Source organism: Microtus pennsylvanicus, chromosome 5 (assembly GCF_037038515.1).
Source record: "Microtus pennsylvanicus isolate mMicPen1 chromosome 5, mMicPen1.hap1, whole genome shotgun sequence".
In the NCBI taxonomy this organism is placed as follows: domain Eukaryota; kingdom Metazoa; phylum Chordata; class Mammalia; order Rodentia; family Cricetidae; genus Microtus; species Microtus pennsylvanicus.
This window is the reverse complement of record NC_134583.1, coordinates 57,247,562-57,266,757: the sequence shown is the minus strand read 5'-3', so window position 1 is coordinate 57,266,757 and position 19,196 is coordinate 57,247,562. Positions and strand designations below refer to the sequence as shown.

The 19,196-nt window shown below is 47.8% G+C and overlaps 1 protein-coding gene across 9 annotated transcripts in view; it reads left to right on the top strand.

The window, feature by feature from the left end:
* Positions 1-19,196, top strand: part of Plekha7 (pleckstrin homology domain containing A7) — a 188,172-nt gene that overhangs the window by 126,733 nt on the left and 42,243 nt on the right. For all 9 annotated transcript variants that reach the window (XM_075971982.1, XM_075971980.1, XM_075971978.1 and 6 more), the window contains 5 exons: positions 4,219-4,330; positions 4,978-5,082; positions 9,156-9,228; positions 10,202-10,302; positions 12,444-12,619. In XM_075971982.1, the coding sequence (XP_075828097.1) occupies positions 4,219-4,330; positions 4,978-5,082; positions 9,156-9,228; positions 10,202-10,302; positions 12,444-12,619 (567 nt within the window). The remainder of the gene's footprint in view (positions 1-4,218; positions 4,331-4,977; positions 5,083-9,155; positions 9,229-10,201; positions 10,303-12,443; positions 12,620-19,196) is intronic.

Here is a 19,196-nt window from a genome sequence, read left to right as displayed (position 1 = left end):
TTGTTTTTAACTTAATTTAAATTTTTACAGTTCTAGGGATTGAACCTAGGTTTTCATGAGTACTAGGCAAGCACTCTACCCCTGAGCTACAGTCAAGTTCTTCTTTACTTTTTTGTTCTGTTTTGGTTTAGTTTTTCCGAAACAGAGTTTCTCTGTAGCTTTGGGGTTTGTTTGGAACTCGTTCTGTAGACCAGGTTAGTCTCAGACTCACAGAGATCCCACCTTCCTCTGCTTCTCCAGTGCTGGGATTAAAGGCTTGCGCCACCATCACCCAGCATACTTGCTGTACTTCGTGCATCTGTCCTCGGAGCTTGGGTGACCTGTCTGTAGTGACCTGCAGACAGAAGGGTTCTGCTATGTTGACACTCAGGTGCCCAGAGCAAATGGCTTCCGCATTTATAAAGGTTCTGGCTCTGCCTATCAGGTTATGAGCACTTTGTCTTGAGGCAGAGAAAGTCACTTCTTGGCTACGATCGCGTAGAATCCAGCCCTTTCCCAATGGGACTTCTCCCGGCTGATTTCGTCTACTCTTCATTTCTTTTGTTTGGTTCTGACAGGAGGCAGCTGAGCTCAAAGTTTAGCTCACTGTTTTGAACTTCAGCCTACACCCCTGCAGCAAAATAATCTGCATTCATGTAGCTTAAGTGAAGGAAAGGGAGGTCTTTGTTTCAGCCATCCCACTGTCCTGGGAATCCAGACAGCACAGAAACCCAACAAGCAGGCTTACAGTGAATAGATCTTATTTAAGGACACTAAGAGTCTGAGCATGCAGGTTCTGTGGTCTCCTCTGTAGGATGCAGTGTGCCTGAGGGCATGCTGATGGGAACTGTTTGTCTTCTGGGGACATTCTTGGGTGAAACTTATTAGCAGAGTACATCCAGGCTGAGGACTTGAAGACAGATCAGTATGTCTGTCCAGCCACATTCTTCAGTGGGGACTTTCCTGTCCAGTAGCCTCGCTGAAGCAAATGCACCAGATCTCCCTCTGTTGAATGATGCCCCGTTCACTCATTGTGGGTCCCCTGGCTTGTCTGTTCAGGAGGCTTCGTAAATACATCCTGGGTGCTCCCGTGCTTAAATCAACGGGCTAAACTGCTATGGGAGCTTTCGTGAGAGCCAGCTTTTCATCCCACTGAGGAAGTTGTTTTGATACTTTCTCATGTCTATTAAATTCTCATGATATAAAATGGATTGCTAGTTGTGATTCTAGTAAGTAACTTGTGCTCATTTCCAAGGTCATCTTTCAGTGTGTTCCGTGGTGAGGGGATGGCCTTGTCTTGGATGGCTAGACTGCATGTGTCTGTCTTCATTTTTTCAGAGTGCTGGGTCAGGCTACATATAACACTGAAGACTGTTGGTTGATTGGGGATCCTTCTTGCAGCGTTAGTAGACAACACAGTCACCTTCCTAGGGCAGATTTGGGGTTTTCCTTTCCTCCCCTGCCTCCCACTGCTTCTTAGATGTCTGTGGTGTGGCCATAACCAGTCTTACTCCAAACAAAATCTCTCTGTATCTGGTTCCTCCAGCAGGAGCTCTGTCCTCTTTTTACCCAAACCTGTGGCCAAGTTTTGTCTTTCTCCTCATGCTATTGGCTGAGAAAACTCCCAGCCAGCGAGTACCCATGGCCAGGAGTAAAGTTATGATGGCCAGACTAAGGCAAAGAAATGGCAAAGCTCTCACTCATTCTGAGTTTCCTGGACCAGCCACAGATCCAGATAGGTGTGAGTTCGAGGACAGCCAGGGCAGTTACCCAGAGAAACCCTGTCTCACCACCCCCCAAAATAAGTGATAAAAAAATGTTTATGTTAAAGTATGTGTACATGTGTGTGCGTGCATATGCGCATGCATGTTCTTGATTTTTGTTTTGTTTTGCTTTGTTTTGTTTGAGACAGGGTTTCACTATGTGACTCTGGCTGTTCTGGAACTCACTGTGTAGACCCTGTTAACCTTGAACTCACAGAGATCCACCCGCCTCTGCTTCCTGAGTGCTGGGATTAAAGTTATGTGTTACTGTACCTTGCAAGCTAAAATAGTTTAAAACCTCAGGTATAAATAAGATCATGAACACATCACAATTACAGAGAAAAACAAAAAAACTAACAAACACAAAACAGCACCCCCAAAATCAAACCAGGTATAACAGAAAGGACAGACGTAAATAAATGTTAAAATGCTTTTGTTTTGGGTGGCTGGACTATGGAGGATCCCCCTCCTTACTTCACCATGTAACGTTTTTTGTATTTTCTTAAATATCCTATAATGTTTCTATTAGTATTTCAAAGGAAATCCAATTGAAGTTGGTAAAGTCAAAACTAAACCTTTTGTGAGATTGTCTCGTAGGTCTTGAATTTGTGTATGTATGTATACCTGTGTGTCTGTGTAGGTGAGAGGACAGCTGGTAGGAATTGGTTCTCTCTTTTACCATGGAGGTCCCAGGTATTGAACTCAGGTCCTCAGACTTGGAGGCAAACGCCTTTCCCATCTCTCATCCACCCATTGTGTCTTAGATTTCAGTGGGGGAAAAAGTTGCCTAACAGACAACCCAAGAGTTCTCCTTTCTTGACTCCCCTCTGGAAAGCTGGGCAGGACCAGGTCCTGGGAAGATGGCTGGTTGTCCTGCTGAGAGGCAGAGATATGGCACAGCGGCCTCACAGAGCCTCTTCCCACCCCCAAACTGTGAATTTGCTGCTGCAGCCTCTGCCAAGGGAGAGGCCCAGCCTGGTGACATTTCCCCATCTGAGCAGGGAGCAGTAACAGTGTTTTTTGGCTGCGATGGAAGTCGTGGGCAGGGATTCTGGATGAGTCTGGCTGATACGGAGTCGGCCGGCTTTCCGCCTGGTGGGTAGTGCATTTGCTACTGCTGAGCATTTTATGGGGCTGGCCCATTGGGAAGCTGATGCCTGCCTGCTGCAGGGGAAGCATAGTGGCCACACAACTTCTGCAGAAAAGTCGCCTCCTGGGGCAGTGCTGGTGTTGAGATCAGAGCGCTACAAGGATCCATGTCTTTTGAGCAGTGGTGGTGCCTGAAGGGAGTATGGTATCTCTAGGTGAAGACTAGAATTTTTCCATCACGCCCTGTAAAAGCAAGTGATGCGGGACATTCTGAGCTCTTTTCTCTCAGCTTCGTCTGGCCTGGATCCTCCAGCTCTGTCTTTTCAGGGTCCTGGCTAAGTTCTCCGAAGTAATTTTTCTCAACTCCTGAAGCAGGAAGCCTCAACAACATTATATGTAGACCTGCTGGATCCTGCTGCCTATTGGAGCAGCAGACAAAATGCAGTCAAGGAATGCTGTGCTTTCTGCTTTCTGCTCAGGGACAGCCTACAGATTGTGGAGCTGGCAGGGTCTTGTCGTCATGCATCATGCTGTTCAAGGATAGGTATTGAGCTTGGGTGAAGGCTTTGACACTTGTGTGTGGAAAAGACTGACACAGATATGGGCTCCTCGGAAAGCAGGTGAGAAGGATGTTCTTCCACATCTCTTTAGAGTAGCGCTCCCGAGCTCTGAGCCACCTGACCTCTCAGCAGGAAGTCCATGTGGCTGGGATGCTGATAGGGAAGCACCAGGGTTCCCTACTGTGGCCTTACAGATACTTCATGACTTCCTGCTATCCAGGCATGGCACAGGGGGTTAATATCTCCAGTGGCTCTATTTTGGGGCAAATGGAGTGTTCCCAGAATAGGACTCTTTGTTGAGTAGGTCTATTTTGGGTGGCAAGCCCCACTGGCGTTTATGTAAGCATTCTCTGTGTATATCTGGGGGTGTGGATGTGTGCGCAAGTGATTTCTTGTTACTAATTATAAACAGCTTCTTTTGGGAGTTGTGGAAGTGGAGGTGTGTGTGTGTGTGTGTGTATGTATAACGGTATGATGACTCCCTCCTTCTGTGAAGAGTATTGTGCGCCTTGAGCAGTCGCCAGGACACCCTAGTAAGAGAATGAGTGTGGGTACCTTAGGATCACAGACAGGGAGCACGGTGTGCACCCTTTTCTGGAATGTCTGGCTGTGGTGGTGTGTCCATCTGCCATCTTTTTGGTCTTCTGAAGGACAGGGACAGGCGAATTTTTTGACCTCTGTCTACAATCTGGGATCAGATGAACTTCAAAAACTGGGACCTGAGTTGTTCTGATGCCAAGCAGCCAGCTCCAACCTAGGACAGGTCATAGACTGTCCACTCTGCAGCTGGGCACATACTCACAGGATTCCCCTACGCCTTCCTGCAGGCCACACCCACATATGTCGAAGCAAGAGCGAAACCAAAGACCATCCAGCATGGTCAGTGAGACATCAACGGCTGGGACCACATCCACCCTGGAAGCCAAGCCTGGACCCAAGGTGAGCCCCCAGTCACAGGTTCTTCATGTCCCTTCTGTATTTTTCCAAGCCCATTTGTAACCAGAAGTCCATTTGATTGTACACAGTTTTGTGGGGTTCACCCATAATAAATGCTCCCCCAAAATTACAGATCAGGAGATAGGAGCCTTGTCCAAGGAAACGGGTGGTTGCTGAGTGACCAGGACTGGCATCTAGTTGCTTGAATGCTTTCTTCACTGTCCTGGCGTGTGTTCAGAAAGCAACACCTCTGTTTACGTGTATATGGTGTTAGATACTGGCAAGTTTCAGTGACAGACAGGCTTGAAGAGCAAAATGCCCAGATGTTTTTGTTCAAAATGTAGGATCACTGACTTAGACAGGTGAAACAGATTGGGGGACCAAGTACTGGATACTGACAAAGTCAGGGACTGAAAGTGACTTTGTTTCGGGATGCCATGGCAGCAGCTCTTAATGGAAAACTCCCTTAACTCATATCACTCTGTGTGAACCATGAGGCGTTTGCTGTGTCTGGGTCGTGCTGTTTGACTGGGAGGGATGCTGTGACCAAGGGCACACAGTGACAGCAGGGTGCAAACAGTCCTCCTGTCACACAACATGTGTGTGCCCCGCTCAGTCCCTGCCGCTAGAACAGAGTCTGCTTTTCCTAGATCCTCAAGTCCAGCAGCAAAGTGCACAGCTTTGGGAAGAGAGACCAGGCCATTCGGAGGAACCTCAATGTCCCGGTGGTGGTGAGGGGCTGGCTGCACAAGCAGGTGAGGAGGCTGAGGTGGGAGTGAGGTGGAAGAGTGGATCTTGCTTGCTTTCCTCTCCTCCGGCCTTGGGAGGCTGTGAATAGCTGGAGAAGCTTCTTGTTCCAGAGTTTGTTAGGGGCAGCTGGGATCTATCTGTCCACTGTGCACGATGACCAGTTAATTGTTTGTGAGTGAGCTGTTTGCCCAGGACTGCAGCTTCCCTCCCCAAAACCACTTCACCACTTTGGCCCGGTGCTCTTGGTGACCAGGGGCTGGTCAAATGCAGTGTGGGGTGATGGAGATGAGGGGAGAGGGCTGCGTATTGAAGCCCAGGGCTACAGTGTGAATGGATGAGTTGGCCAGAACCCAGCTCCAGTTCACCCTTTGCCAGCACCTGCTTTCCTAGTGACGGTGCCTTCGTTATTGTTTACCTACAAATGCTATCTTTTCCTTGCTTAAAATGTTTTTTGGTTTTTCGAGGCAGAGTTTCTCTGTGTAGCTTTGGAGCCTGTCCTGGAATTCTCTCTGTAGACCAGGTTGGTCTCAAACTCACAGAGATCCTCTGCCTCCTGAGTGTTGGGATTAAAGGCGTGCGCCACCATCGCCCAGCCCTTGCCTAGGATGTATGGCTAGCTCCCTAGCACTTGGAAACCCAGATCTGCCAGATTCATCACTTGCTTCCTGCCCCACCCTCTCTCCAGCCACTTTCCCTGGATCTTAGTAATGAGGAACCATCATTCCTCTCTCAGGTGTGCAGGGAAGAGACCCCAATACCATCACCTACTTCTTCTTTTCCCACATCTGTTTAGTCAGGAAACATGGCAACCCTGTCTCCTTCAGCTTCATGACACATACACCCTCATTGCTTTGTCTCTGATCTTTCAGACAGCTCTGAGCTTCCAACCCCGGAACTATGTCTCGTTGGCCCCTTCCTTTTCTCCTTGTCATTTCTTCATTAATTTGCTCCGCATGTCTGTGCCATGGTTTGTGGGGCTCACACAACATGTGTGAAGAGGTAAATAAGGTTTCCTCAGGAACTTGTCATCTGCAGAGGGAAACAAAGAAGGCATTTTTCACACCACACTGTCACCCATCCCTAATCTATCACCTACTGGCAGCGACAAAGCCAATCAGACTCCAAGATCAATGATGCCCATTTGAGGATAGCATTTGTGAGAAGGACTTTGCACTGTACGCTGTATAGGAGGGGTTCCAGAGCCCCCTTCCCATGGAAGCGGAGTCCCAAATCTCTTTATCTGCTCCTGGTCCTATGTCTGCTTCCATAGCTCTGGTCTTTCCTCTTTTCTTCCATGGCTGTCCTCATCTGAGTAATTATCCTATCTGACATGCCCCGTTAAAGAAAGGACACTGGTTGGAAATGTGGCAGGAGAGGGAAAGGACTGTAAATAATTCTTCCCACCTCCCACCCCTTTTGCTGCTCTGCTTCCATAACGGTCTGTTTAGAGCATTGCATACTCACAGCAGAAGCAGAGCTGTGCTCACTCAGCCCAGGAAGCTTCCCCCAGAAAGTGGCATTTGAACCATGTATGGAGGATGGATTAAGGCCTGCCAGTAAAAAGAAGGGAAATGCTGTCTAGACTGTAGAAATCATTTCACCAGTCTGCAGAACTGACCATGGATGACAGCATCAAGCTAATTTGGTTTTGTCGCTTTAGTGTGTGTTGTGGGTGAGGGTGCATAGCAGACAAGTCTCATGTCGTATTTAGGTTGGAAACTGTTTTTATGTTTGTTTTTTTTGTTTTTCAAGACAGAGTTTCTCTATGTAACAGTCCTGGCTGTCCTAGAACTCTTTGTAGACCAGACTGGCCTCAAAACTCACAGAAATCCACCTGCCTCTGCCTCCCAAGTGCTGGGATTAAAGGCGTGCACCACCACCGCCAGGCTGTTCTGTTTTAATTCAAGCCTGTCAAAACTAGGAAAAGATTTTATTTTTATGTGTATGAATATTTTGTTTACGTTTGTATGTGTTCCATGCTCATGCTTGGAGACCATGGAAGCCAGGAAAGGGCATCTCATCTCTCGAAACTGGAGCGGAGACAGTTGTGAGCTGTCGCGTGGTTCTAAGAACTGAACTCAGGTTCCTGCAAGAGCAGCAAGTGCTCTTAACCACTAAGCTATCTCTCCAGCTTCAAGGAGAGATCCCCCCCCTCTTTGGCTTTTTTTGAGACAAGATTTCACTGTGTAACTGCCCTGGCTGTCTTGGAATTCACTCTGTAGACCAGGCTGGCCTGCCTCTGCCTGCAAAGTGCTGGAATTAAAGGTGTGTGCCACTGCCGCATGGCAAGGAAAGATGTTTTGTCAGTTAAACCCAACTCTCAGATTCTCCTAGGTGTTGGAGAAGACTGGTATATAATATTGCTATTTTCCCTGTAACCAAGTTTTTTTTGTTTGTTGTAGGCTTTTGTTATGAGAAAATTTGATTGCAAAGAGAATTCAGACCTTTACATTGAATGGAAAGAAAATAACAAAATCAGTCCTGTGTTAGAAAACGGAGTTGATTAGCTGAGAGCTTTGTCTCAATTACCTAACTTAAAATTATTCAATACTACCCTATGTAAATTTACTTTTTAATCAGAATGAATGAAGATATTTTATAGCCTAGATCCTAAGACAAAACCAAAATACTTCATTTTTAATAAGAATTTATTATCAGTAGTTAACATCTATTTTTGAACTTTCCTTTCTTAGAAGTAAATGGATTATAATAATTTGTTCCTAGGAGACCAGAAAACCTTACTTCCTGAGATAAACCATCAGTGAGTCTAAGTTAATTTCTATTTAAAGTGTAGCTTTTCAATAAGACATTCACTGAAAGAGGGAGGGAATATAAGCCATCACTTAGTCTAAGTTTAATGTCCTATTCGAAGAATAGCTATTTAGTAAGATGTCTGGTTTATTGAAAAACGCGGAGGCGGGGGGTGGGGGGGAATATGGGGGCCAGAGATGTGGCTCAGTTTATGGGTGCGTGCGAGACAAGCACAGGTTCTGGGCTGGATCTCAGGGCTGCATAAACCAGGCCTGGTGTTGCCCACCTATAATACCAACACTCAGAAGGTGGAAGGGAAGGGTTACAAGTTCAAGGTCATCCTCAGCTATGTAGTGAATTTGAGGTCAGCCTGGGCTACATGAGACCATCTCATTAAAAAGTAAAGTAAAATAAAAATATAAGAGATGTGGTGGTACATGTCTTTAATCCCAGCACTCAAGAGGCAGAGGCAAGTGGATCTCTGAGTTCGAGGCCAGCCTGATCTACAGAGTAAGTTCTAAGACAGCCAGGGTTACACATGGAAACCTTGTCTTGATCAACAGACAGACAGACAGACAGACAGACAAGCAGACAGATAAAAGAGAAGTGACAACAGTTGGCTCACTGGGTAAAAGCACATGCCACTCTTGCAGAGGACCCAAAGTCAGTTGTTAGCATCCACATCAGTTACTCACAATGGCCTATAACTCTATCTCTAGGGCTCTAACACCCTCTTCTGGCTCCTGTGGACACACACACACACACACACACACACACACACACACACACACACAGAGGAATGTTAAGATACATTTAAATGTTAAATTTATTTTGAGTGTCTGGGCATCTTTCCTGATGTATATTTGTGCACAGGTGTGGGGAGTCCAGAAAAGGATGTCAGATGCCCTGGGACTCCAGTTACAAATGGTTGTGAGTTGCCATCTTAGTTCTAAAAATTGAGCCTAGATCCTCTGGAAGAGCAATTAGTATTCTTAACTCCTGAGCCATCTCTCTAGCCCTGAAAATAAATCTTAAAAAATAAAAATGTGGCTGGGCGGTGGTAGCACACACCTTTAATCCCAGCACTCGGAAGGCAGAGGCAGGCGGATCTCTGTGAGTTCGAGGCCAGCCTGGTCTACAAGAGCTAGTTCCAGGACAGGCCCCAAAGCTACAGAGAAACCCTGTCTCGAAAAACCAAAAAATAAAAAGTAATAAAAAATGAAAATGTGAAAGAGGGCTATGGGCAGGTCTTGGCTCTGGGATCAGCTTCCTATGAGTAGAGGGCTGGGTGTAATAGGCTGCCCTGACTGTTGTCTGTGCTTTGCAGGACAGCTCCGGGATGAGGCTGTGGAAAAGACGGTGGTTCGTGCTCGCTGATTACTGTTTGTTTTATTATAAAGGTGAGCTGGAGTCTCAGTCTTGTGCTGGAGAGGCTGGTGAGGGAGTCCATTGTTAGAGCAGTGTCCTGCTCCTCAGCCTGTTACCCTGTGAGCATGTTCACTGGTGTATATGGCTGGTGGCTGCAGCTTTACCCCTGCAGACCCCAGAAGTTGTACTTGTTGAATTCAAGTAAGAAAGATTCAGTTATGGTCTCAAGACCCAGAGTCACGTGGGCTTTTGCCCCACTTGGATGCAGTTTACCTTGGAGGCCCTGGAGAGCTGAGAAGAAGTAGACACTGTCTGGGTGTCTCCTGTGGTACTGGACAGGACACTGGAGTTGAACTGCCCATTTGAGCATTTATGGAGCGCTGTGTAAAGTCAGGGACTGAGCAGTGTGGAAATCTTAAAATACGGAAGAGAAAGGGAAGTATGGACTCTGCTGAGTGCTTTTGAAGACACAAAGTCCTTAGGTTCCTCAGGGGAAATAGCAAGTGCTTGTCTTTGGGAATTCTGGGAAGACGTTTTTAGAAGGCTTAGGATTTGCATTTGGCGTTTTAAGGATGGTGGGTGCTTTGTCTGTGTGGGAGGAGATAGGCATTACAAGGACACACTTGAGGAAAGTTCTAGATGCATAAGGAGTTGGAAGGACAGACACATGTGTGCGGGCCAGATGAGACGATCCCAGGGATTATCCTGGGAGGCAAGGCTCAAGTGGATGGGGGCTAAATGCAAGGGCTGTCGCAGAAGGGGGGGCATGGGCTTAGTGTCCAGTGGAGAGGTATGTGGAGGAAGGGAGAGCAGGATTGCCTCTCTTGTCTCTGCCCCACAACGTGTGGCATGCTGTCCTACTGGAGTGCACTCCGCCCCTCTCTGCCTCGGGGAAAGTGCCCTGCGGGCCTCACTTCTGGGTCCTGGTAGTACAGAGGGGCCAGAAAGGGGGCAGTGCAGACAGGATTCCCAGAATGCTGTTCTGATGTGTTTTTCCATCCAAAGACAGCCGAGAAGAAGCAGTTCTCGGGAGCATCCCTCTACCCAGCTATGTCATCTCCCCTGTGGCCCCTGAGGATCGCATAAGCCGCAAGTATTCTTTTAAGGTACTGTCTCTCTTCGGCCATTCGTGCCATCTTAAGAAGCAGTGTTCTCAGGAACACCTTCATGGGACAGGAAAGGAAGTTAGGAGGCTAGAGAGTCTCAGACTCAGACTAATGAGGTCTAAATGACTTAATAAAATCATGGCCAAGTGTGGTGGGCCCACACCTGTAATCCAGTATCCGGGAGGCAGAGGCAGGCAGATCTCTCCACATCAAGGCCAGCCTTGTCTGGTCTACCCTAGCCTAGCCAGGACTACATAGTGAGACACTGTCTTTATTTTTTATTTTATTTTTCTTAAAAAATGGTTATCACCCTAGCCATGAAGTGCAGCCCCTTCTATTCTGTAGTCTAGGAGCTGCTCTGAAATCATTTTGTTCAGTGGCTTCTAGAATTATCTTTGGTGGTAAAGTCTTCTTCAGAAAGTCTTCCCTTTCTGGGCGTAGTGGATCCTTTTCTGTGCTGTGACCAGAAGCAACGTACAGGGGAAAGGGTTTATTTTGGGTTACAGTTGCAGAGGCATGAGTTGCTCATGGCAGGGAGGTGCGAAGTGGAAGCTGAGTTCACTTTTTAAACTGTAAGTGCAAATGAAGGGGGAGGGACTGGATGTGGCTTGAGGCTTTTAATCTCCAAGCTCACCCCCAATAGCTTTCTCCCTCTAGCAAGGCTGCACAACCTAAACCTCATCAGACAGCACTACTTTGGAGCTAAGTGTTCAAATACTGGAGCCTATGTGGGATGCTTTTCATTCGAACTACCACATTGGGATTGAGCGTCACGGGGGGTAAATAATTGTGGACCAGGAGAGGCAGACTTTGGAGTGGCGTTGTGGTAGTTTGTCATGGCTGTGTACAGTTTATCGTCACACTTCATTGTGAAATGGGAGATAGGTGCCGAGAAAGCATCTTCTTGTGTCCTCACCCCTCCCTTCTGTCCTCTAGCCAGTGGTCTTTCCAAGATCCAGTCACATCCTTTTGCAGCCCGAGCTTGGCCCCCTCAGTAGCTTCTCACTGTTCTCTAACTGAACACAGATCCTTAATGTGACCTGCAAGGCCCCGAGCACCCCACCTGGGCAGCATCATAGCCTCGCCATGTGCCGCCCTTCCCTTTCCTCCCCCGAGCCGGCCTGGTGGCCTTGTCTATGAAGATAAATACTAAATGCTTCTCAGGGCCTGAGAGTCTCTTCCTCTTATTCAGGAATTGCCTGTCAGGAAGAAGACATCTTGAATATCCATCCTCAGATGAGTCTAGGTCAAGTGCTGTTTTCCCTCTTCCACAGCGTCCCAAACTCTGTGTGTGTGTGTGTGTGCGTGTGTGTGTGTGTGCGTGCGCGCGCGCACTAGCTTTCCATGAACTAAACACTCAACAGACGCTGAATTATTGCAAGGGGAGTAAACTTGAGAATCTGTCATTTGGGGACCTTTGCATGCTCCCTTATTATTTATGGTGGTTCTTACTGTCCTGAAATCTGATCTTGGGGTTCGAGGGGGAGGATCTGGGCTTCCTTAGTATTGGATTAGCACAGCCATGTCTGGGGCAGACTGTTTCTGAGGTAGACTCTCCATTAGTATTGGATTAGCACAGCCATGTCCTGGGGCAGACTGTTTCTGAGGTAGACTCTGGGTTGGTATTGGATTAGCACAGCCATGTCCTGGGGCAGACTGTTTCTGAGGTAGACTCTCGGTTGGTATTGGATTAGCACAGCCATGTCCTGGGGCAGACTGTTTCTGAGGTAGACTCTCGGTTGGTATTGGATTAGCACAGCCATGTCCTGGGGCAGACTGTTTCCGAGGTAGACTCTCCATTAGTATTGGATTAGCACAGCCATGTCCTGGGGCAGACTGTTTCTGAGGTAGACTCTCGGTTGGTATTGGATTAGCACAGCCATGTCCTGGGGCAGACTGTTTCTGAGGTAGACTCTCCATTAGTATTGGATTAGCACAGCCATGTCCTGGGGCAGACTGTTTCTGAGGTAGACTCTCCGTTACTCTCATCCTAGCTTTCTTTTGGTGTAGCCTGGTTTCTGTTCAGTCATGCGAAGTTGCCTCGTAGGGTTGTGCTAGCTGAGGAGCCCAGAGCAGAGAGGAAGGGACCATCTTGGTCCAGCAGAGAGAACGTGCACTAACCTGTCTGTCCCCCGCTGCAGGCTGTGCATACGGGCATGAGGGCGCTCATCTACAGCACCACCACAGCGGGCTCCCAGGCTGAGCATTCGGGCATGAGGACCTACTTCTTCAGTGCTGACACCCTGGAGGACATGAACGCCTGGGTCAGGGCCATGAACCAGGCTGCACAGGTGCTGTCTCGATCATCACTCAAGAGGTCAGTCTTGACGGAGGGTCCCGGGGTGGGAGCTAGAGAACTCCATGGGGCTGCAGTTCCACTGGCCATGCTGTGTTCAGGATGGCCTTCTCTCTCAAGTACATTCTAGTAGCACATGCATCTCTCCAGGCTGGCAGCTCCTCTAGACAGCGTCTAATACCTTGGTGCCTATGCCCTGACTCCTTAGGATGCACAGCCGTGGGACCTGACATGTCATGTTCTCAGATTTTTGTCTTTGTGGTAGAAGGGATAGAGATCTTCCAAATCACATTCCCAGGTAACCTCTGTTAGGTTAATTGATAGCCTTTAAAATAACTTTCTGTTTATGGAATAGATATGTACAGATGTATGCAGGTTTCTTTCTTACCTTTAAAATTGTATGTATGTATGTATGTATGTATGTATGTATGTATGTATGTATGTATGTATGTATATGGTGTGTGCTGATGCCATGGCACCACTTTGGAGGTCAGAGGACAGCTTTTGGAAGTTCTCTCCTTCCATGACATGTGTCCCAGGAATTGAACTCGGGTTGTCAGGCTTGGTAGTGGGCACCTTATCCATTGGATCACCTTTCTTTTCATTTTAAAGCACAGCTTTATTAAAGAATATCCACATTAGCTGGTCGGTTTTGGTGCACGCCTTTAATCCCAGCACTCGGGAGGCAGAGGCAGGCGGATCTCTGAATTCGAGGCCAGGCTGGTCTACAAGAGCTAGTTTCAGGACAGGCACTAAAACTACAGAGAAACCCTGTCTTGAAAAAAAAATCCATATTATTTAGTACCAGTAGACATAGATCAATATATCAGTCTGTGTTCTTCTGCTAATAACAAAATACCCAAGTCTGGTATATATAAAGAAAAGAGTTTTACTGGCCTCATAGTCTTGGAGGCTGAAGTCTATCTAACCAGCGTGGTTTGGAATCTACAGTGGACCTCCCATACACACACTGGTTACTGTAGCAAAGGCAAGTGCCACCATGACAGGAGCTCCTGCAAGAGGGAGAGCAGTATCCATCGCTTTTGCTGTAGCATCGGCAATGACTTAATTGCCTTGACCTGGTGCTAAGCCCCGTCTCTTACTCCTATCACATTTGAGACCAAATTTGTGAACTTGTAGGATGAAAACCACACCCAAACCCTGGTAACTGTTTAGTTTGCCACAGTGTGCCACTGTGAGGTGTCCACCGTGTGACTGTCATGTCTTTAGACATGTGCAAATCCTTGGTCATCTCTGACGTGTTTCCTAAGATAGTCTTATAAATAGGTTCTAGATCAAAAACCCTCCACCAGCTCTTCACACGCGAGCTCTCCAGACTGCTGTTCAAAATACCACCCCTTTTTATTTTATAAGCAGCAAGGAGCAAGGTGTGTTCCACTTGTGAGTGTTGGGTCACGTGCCTTTACTGGCGGTCGATCTTATCAGTCTTTGGAGTAACTGATCTGCTGCGTAGAGTCAGGTTATTTTTTGTTGTTGTTTTTATTTTTGTTTTTTTAAACACAGCTTCTCACTTTGTAACCTAGACTGCTTTGAACTCACCGTAGTCCTCCTACTCAAACTCCAAAATGTAGAGAGCACAGCTTGAGCCACCGGACTCTGCAGTACCTGGTTACGTTAATGCTTGTGTCCCCGTTGGTGAGTGAAGACAGGCAGAGAATGCTATTGGCTGTGTCGGAAGAACTTTTGAGAATTAACTAATTCATGGCTAAGATTTGGACAGCTCTATTCCTACCAGCGAATTATAGTTGATACTGGTTTTGCAAGGGATCCTGTCTTAAGCATTTTCTCTGAAAATTATACCATTTTCACTTCTAACAAACTCATAAAAAACTTATCCTATTTGCTCAAAGTTCTTTCCCTTTCAAAAGTTGCAAAAACTCTTGCCTTCTGAGTCAGAATCAAGACTTAACAACCTGGAAGATGGCCGGGCAGTGGTGGCGCACGCCTTTAATCCCAGCACTCGGGAGGCAGAGGCAGGCGGATCTCTGTGAGTTCGAGGCCAGCCTGGTCTACAAGAACTAGTTCCAGAACAGGAACCAAAAGCTACAGAGAAACCCTGTCTCAAAAATACAAAAAAAAACAAAAAACAAAACAAAACCTGGAAGATGAAAATGCCAACCAAACAGACAGAGACTCAATAATCCTCTGGGTTTCCAGAATAAGATGTTCAGGCATTTGGTTAGTTACAATGTTTTGTCGGGCAGGACAGAATCTTACCTCTCCTCCAGTCTGGTGATCCACTGACCTTCCCCTCTCCCCATTAGAGCTTGTGCCCCCACCCCTGCAGCAGCCTCCTGTCTCCTGTTCTCACCCAGATCTTCTGCCTTGTTCTTAAGAATTGTGGCATCAGTCAGTACATTTGATTGTAGGTGACTCTAACAGGATAGGAGGGATTTACTGCTTCAGGCCCCTGAAGTGTTGAAGATACACCCAACTCTAGAGCAGCTGGGTTGGGGCTCAGAGACTGTCATCCTCTCAGGCTCTGGGCTGGATTCAGTCTTGGGCTCTGTGAGGAGGTCCAGGGAACATCTGGATCTGAGGGTTAAGGGCTTGTAGCACTCCCAGACTCTGGCCATCTTGTTTGAAGCCCAGCAGCAGAGCCGGGATGGGGGAGGGGAGTTCTTGCCCGAGAAGCGCTAAGCTGCACCCTCAAGTCAACCTTAGCCACACCAAGGCTCTTCACCATCCTCGGTGCCCAGAGAAGGCACTCATTGATATCACTGGCTGTTCAAAGCACACACCTCACCCCCAGGACAAGAGTGGAGTCCTGTGGGCCACAGGGACTGAAAGCAAAAGTAAGGGCTTGTTCCATGGGAAGGCTGAGGGCATCAGGACGAGAACCTGGAGATGGCTTGTTGGCATGAGTGGTAGAACACCAGTAGCCATTACTCAAGCTGACCAAAGTACCCCTGGCCTCCTGCTGTAGTATTATCTTTTTTATTTATATTTTGTTTTGTGTGTATGGATGTTTTGCCTGTTTTTATGTCTGTATGTGCCTGGTGCCCACTGGAGTAGGAAGAGGGTGTTGGATTCCCTGGAACTGGAACTATAGACGGTTGTGAGCTGTCATGTGGGTGCTGGGCATCGAACCCAGGTCCTCTGGAAAGGCAGCCAGTGCCCCTAACTTCTGAGCCATGTCTCCAGCCCACCCCACCCTCCCTTCCTTGAACACCTCCTCCCAGAGCTTCCCTGCTGTTACTGTGAGAATTACTTGCATTTTTCACACATCAGTTTCTCACTGTTCTTAAGACCCTTCCAAGGATTAAACACCCTTAAAGGAGCCTGAGATGCAGTCAGTACTCCCTGACAGACACGCCATCTTCTGTAGCTCCTGGCATAGTAACACCATCCACCTTTTTTTTTTTTTTGTGCATCCTTCCAGTTTCAACTGTGAGTGTTTGAGAGAATGACACTCTCTTCTCTGCCAGTGTATCTCCTCGCAGTGTGCGTAGCTCACCCCAGCTCCAAGGGAATTCCTTCGTGCACCTCCTTGACTGCACCTGATTTGCATCATTTTGTTTCCTACATAAGTTTCAGATCCCCATGATACGCACCCCACCCCACTTCCTGGGGTGGAAAGGGAATGAGATACCATCCTCCCTCCATCCCTTCCCTCCCTTTCTCTCCCCCCCCCCACTCCATTTCTGTCTTCTCACCATCACATCTGGGCCTCGCCTGATTTTCTGGGGCCATCTTGACATCCATCTTCCCAGCTTGTCTAAGGATGCCTTGTCTTTTTCAGAGCACTGAGCAAGGAGGCCCGTTTGCTTTTGCAGCTCACAAGAGGAGAGAGATGAGGTTTATCAGATGGTACCTCCAGTCTCCCCTGCTTCCAGTCCTGTCTTGGGACTGTAGGAGCTTACATTCCAGTCACCTTTGGAATAAAATCCCGTTTCCTTGACAGACTTGGCAGCTGCCATGTATGTCTGATCCCTGCAAACTTATCTCTTGCCTTCCCTATTCTCAGTGCCCCAACCACCTGAGTCTCCCTGAACTTAGACCTGCACATTCGTTCATCTTTTATCCTGCAAATATTCGTGGAGGGCATTTGATACTGAAATCATAGCAGAGGAGAGGTAGTGTCTAAGTCAACCTGCATTTGGGAGTGGGGAGAAGATACCCTATAAAAGATGACTTTTACCAGAATCTAAGGACAGAGGCAGTAAGATGGGGCATGGACAAGGGTGGGGCCAGTGGGTGGGAAGCAGCCGTGTGCGTGTGTGTGTGTGTGTGTGTGTGTGTGTGTGTGTGTGTGTGTGATCAAGAAAAGCCTCTTTAGGTGAGGGCTGTGGAGAGGAGGCCTCATAGTACAAGGAAGTCAGATAGTGTAACTGAGGCAGAGCATATATGGGGCTGGTGAGTCAAAGAGCTTGCTGAGCAGGCCTGACCAGAGTCTGGTCCCCAATGCCACGTTCAAGGGGGATGGGGTAGCCGGATGCTGTGGCATGCATCTGCGCCTCATCACCATCTTGAAAAGCAGCTCATTTAGTACCTTGCCCAGAGTAAGTGTTTACTTAAGTGCATGACTGTTTGGCTGGCTGGCGAGTGGAGGAGTTGGTGAACTAAACAGCTGTGAACTTGACATGGCACTGGCAAGGTGGTACAGCGAGTTGAAAAAACTTACCTCCAAGCCTGACAACCTGAGTTCGAGTCCTCAGGACCCACAACTCTAACAAGTTGTCCTTGGTCCTCCACACCTGCTCCCCCAAAGAAAAGTTTAAAAAGTTGGGATGACACGGTACAGTGTGAACCCTGCTCTCGGATTCTGTGTAAGGAACCAGCCGTCTCAGAAATGGCCCCACGTTAAAAGCTCTCTGCACTTTCTTTGGCCTTCCTTCCAGTCTCTGTTCACCCTAGGTGATGCATGGCTGGATAAGCCTCAGCGGAAGTACTTGATAAACATATTTTCAGCCCTGTGTCTACAGACTTTAGAGTCAGATATGGTGGAGTTGGAGTCTGGTGTGTGTCACTGGTACAGTGTCCGGCACAAAGTAGTTTACCTCTGAGCTTCACTTTCCTCAGCTGTAATGAAGGTGACATGCAGCCTGTGGGGTTGGGGTTGTGTGGCTAACAGAAGTGTTTTGCTCAGGGTTCTGCCTTGTGAGGTTTGCTCATAGTCAGCACGCCCATTGTCACTGTCCCTCCCTTCCATTAGACACTGTATTGTAGATAACCCCATATGGGGGTGTCCTCAGCCTCTCTGGGCATGGCCGAGCTGACTTGGCAGTGTTGCCGCAGGGTTGAGAGATGGTCAACTTCCTGGCACAGGTTAGACCTTGCATATATAGAAACGATAGCATCAACTTTCAAATGTAGATGACCCAGGCTGAGACTACTGTGGAGTTTTCAACTTTACAAGGGATTTTGTCACATGCCACTCTGATGCAAGATTGGGCTGTTGCATGTGTTTCGTGACTCACTAGGGAGACAGCTGAGGGTGGCAGAGTGTCCTTAGCACAGGTCAGGTCCACTGTTGCTAATTCAGGGAAAACGGAGCCAGTTGAAGAGGAGTGAGATTTTCCCTGGGGCGAGGGCCAGGGGCTGCCCTATTTAACTCCAGGTGGATAAAAGGAAATGACTCCTCGCAGCTCTCAGCAGCTCCTTCCTTGATGCTAAGCACTAAGCAGAGTGAAGGAAGTTACCTGCTGGCCTTCCAGGTACTGTGAGGCCCCATCTCTCCAGTCTTTTCCACACCCTGCTTTCAACCCCACCCTAGAGGTTTATTCTGCAGGAATTCTGCTGTTCATCCAAGTCATAGATGTAATTGTTCCCCATCAAATTGATTTCCAGGAAGTATTAGCACGTGTGGGAGGGTATATCCTCCTTTGCACATGTACAGTAAAAACCAAGATCTATTGTTATAAAGTTAGCTCTGAGACGAGAAGAGACTTTGGGGTTAGCAGTGCTTCCTTCAGTTCTGATGCATACATGATAGTGCAGTGTCTGTCTGACTGCTACTCTTAGTTCACGTAGTAGGAAGATAGAGCTACTTGGAGATGGAGGTGAAGCCCAGTTGGTAGATACTTGTCTAGCACGCATAAACATGGGCTCCAACCCTACCATAGCATACTCCAGGTCTGTCATCCTGGAACTTGGGAGATGGAGGCGGGCCTTTTTCAGCTATATAAGAGTTTGAAGAAAGCCTAGAATTCACAAGTCTCCCACCCCCCAAAAAATATAGATCTCTTTGTGTTTCCAAGCTGGAGCGACCACTTGACGGTATGGGAACAGATGAAACCAAACAACCCTGTGACTCTCCCAGGGATAGCCCAGAAGGCAGCCGGGCTTTCACCATCTCAGAGGCAGCTGTAGAGCATAACCTATAAGGATGAGAGGCAGGGAGTGAGGAGGACAAAGGCCAAGGTTGGCTACTGGAAAGCTGTTGGTAGGGTGCACCAAGAAAGAAGAATAGAAGGCCAGGCAAACCACTCAAGTGACCTTTGGAACAGAATTTCTTATCTGTGAGCTTACAGTAAGACTCGGTTTTAAAGTATTTATTTTGTGTGTGTCTGTGCATATACGAATGCAGGCGTGCTTGTGGAATTCAAAAGACAGCTTCCTGCCGGGCGGTGGTGGC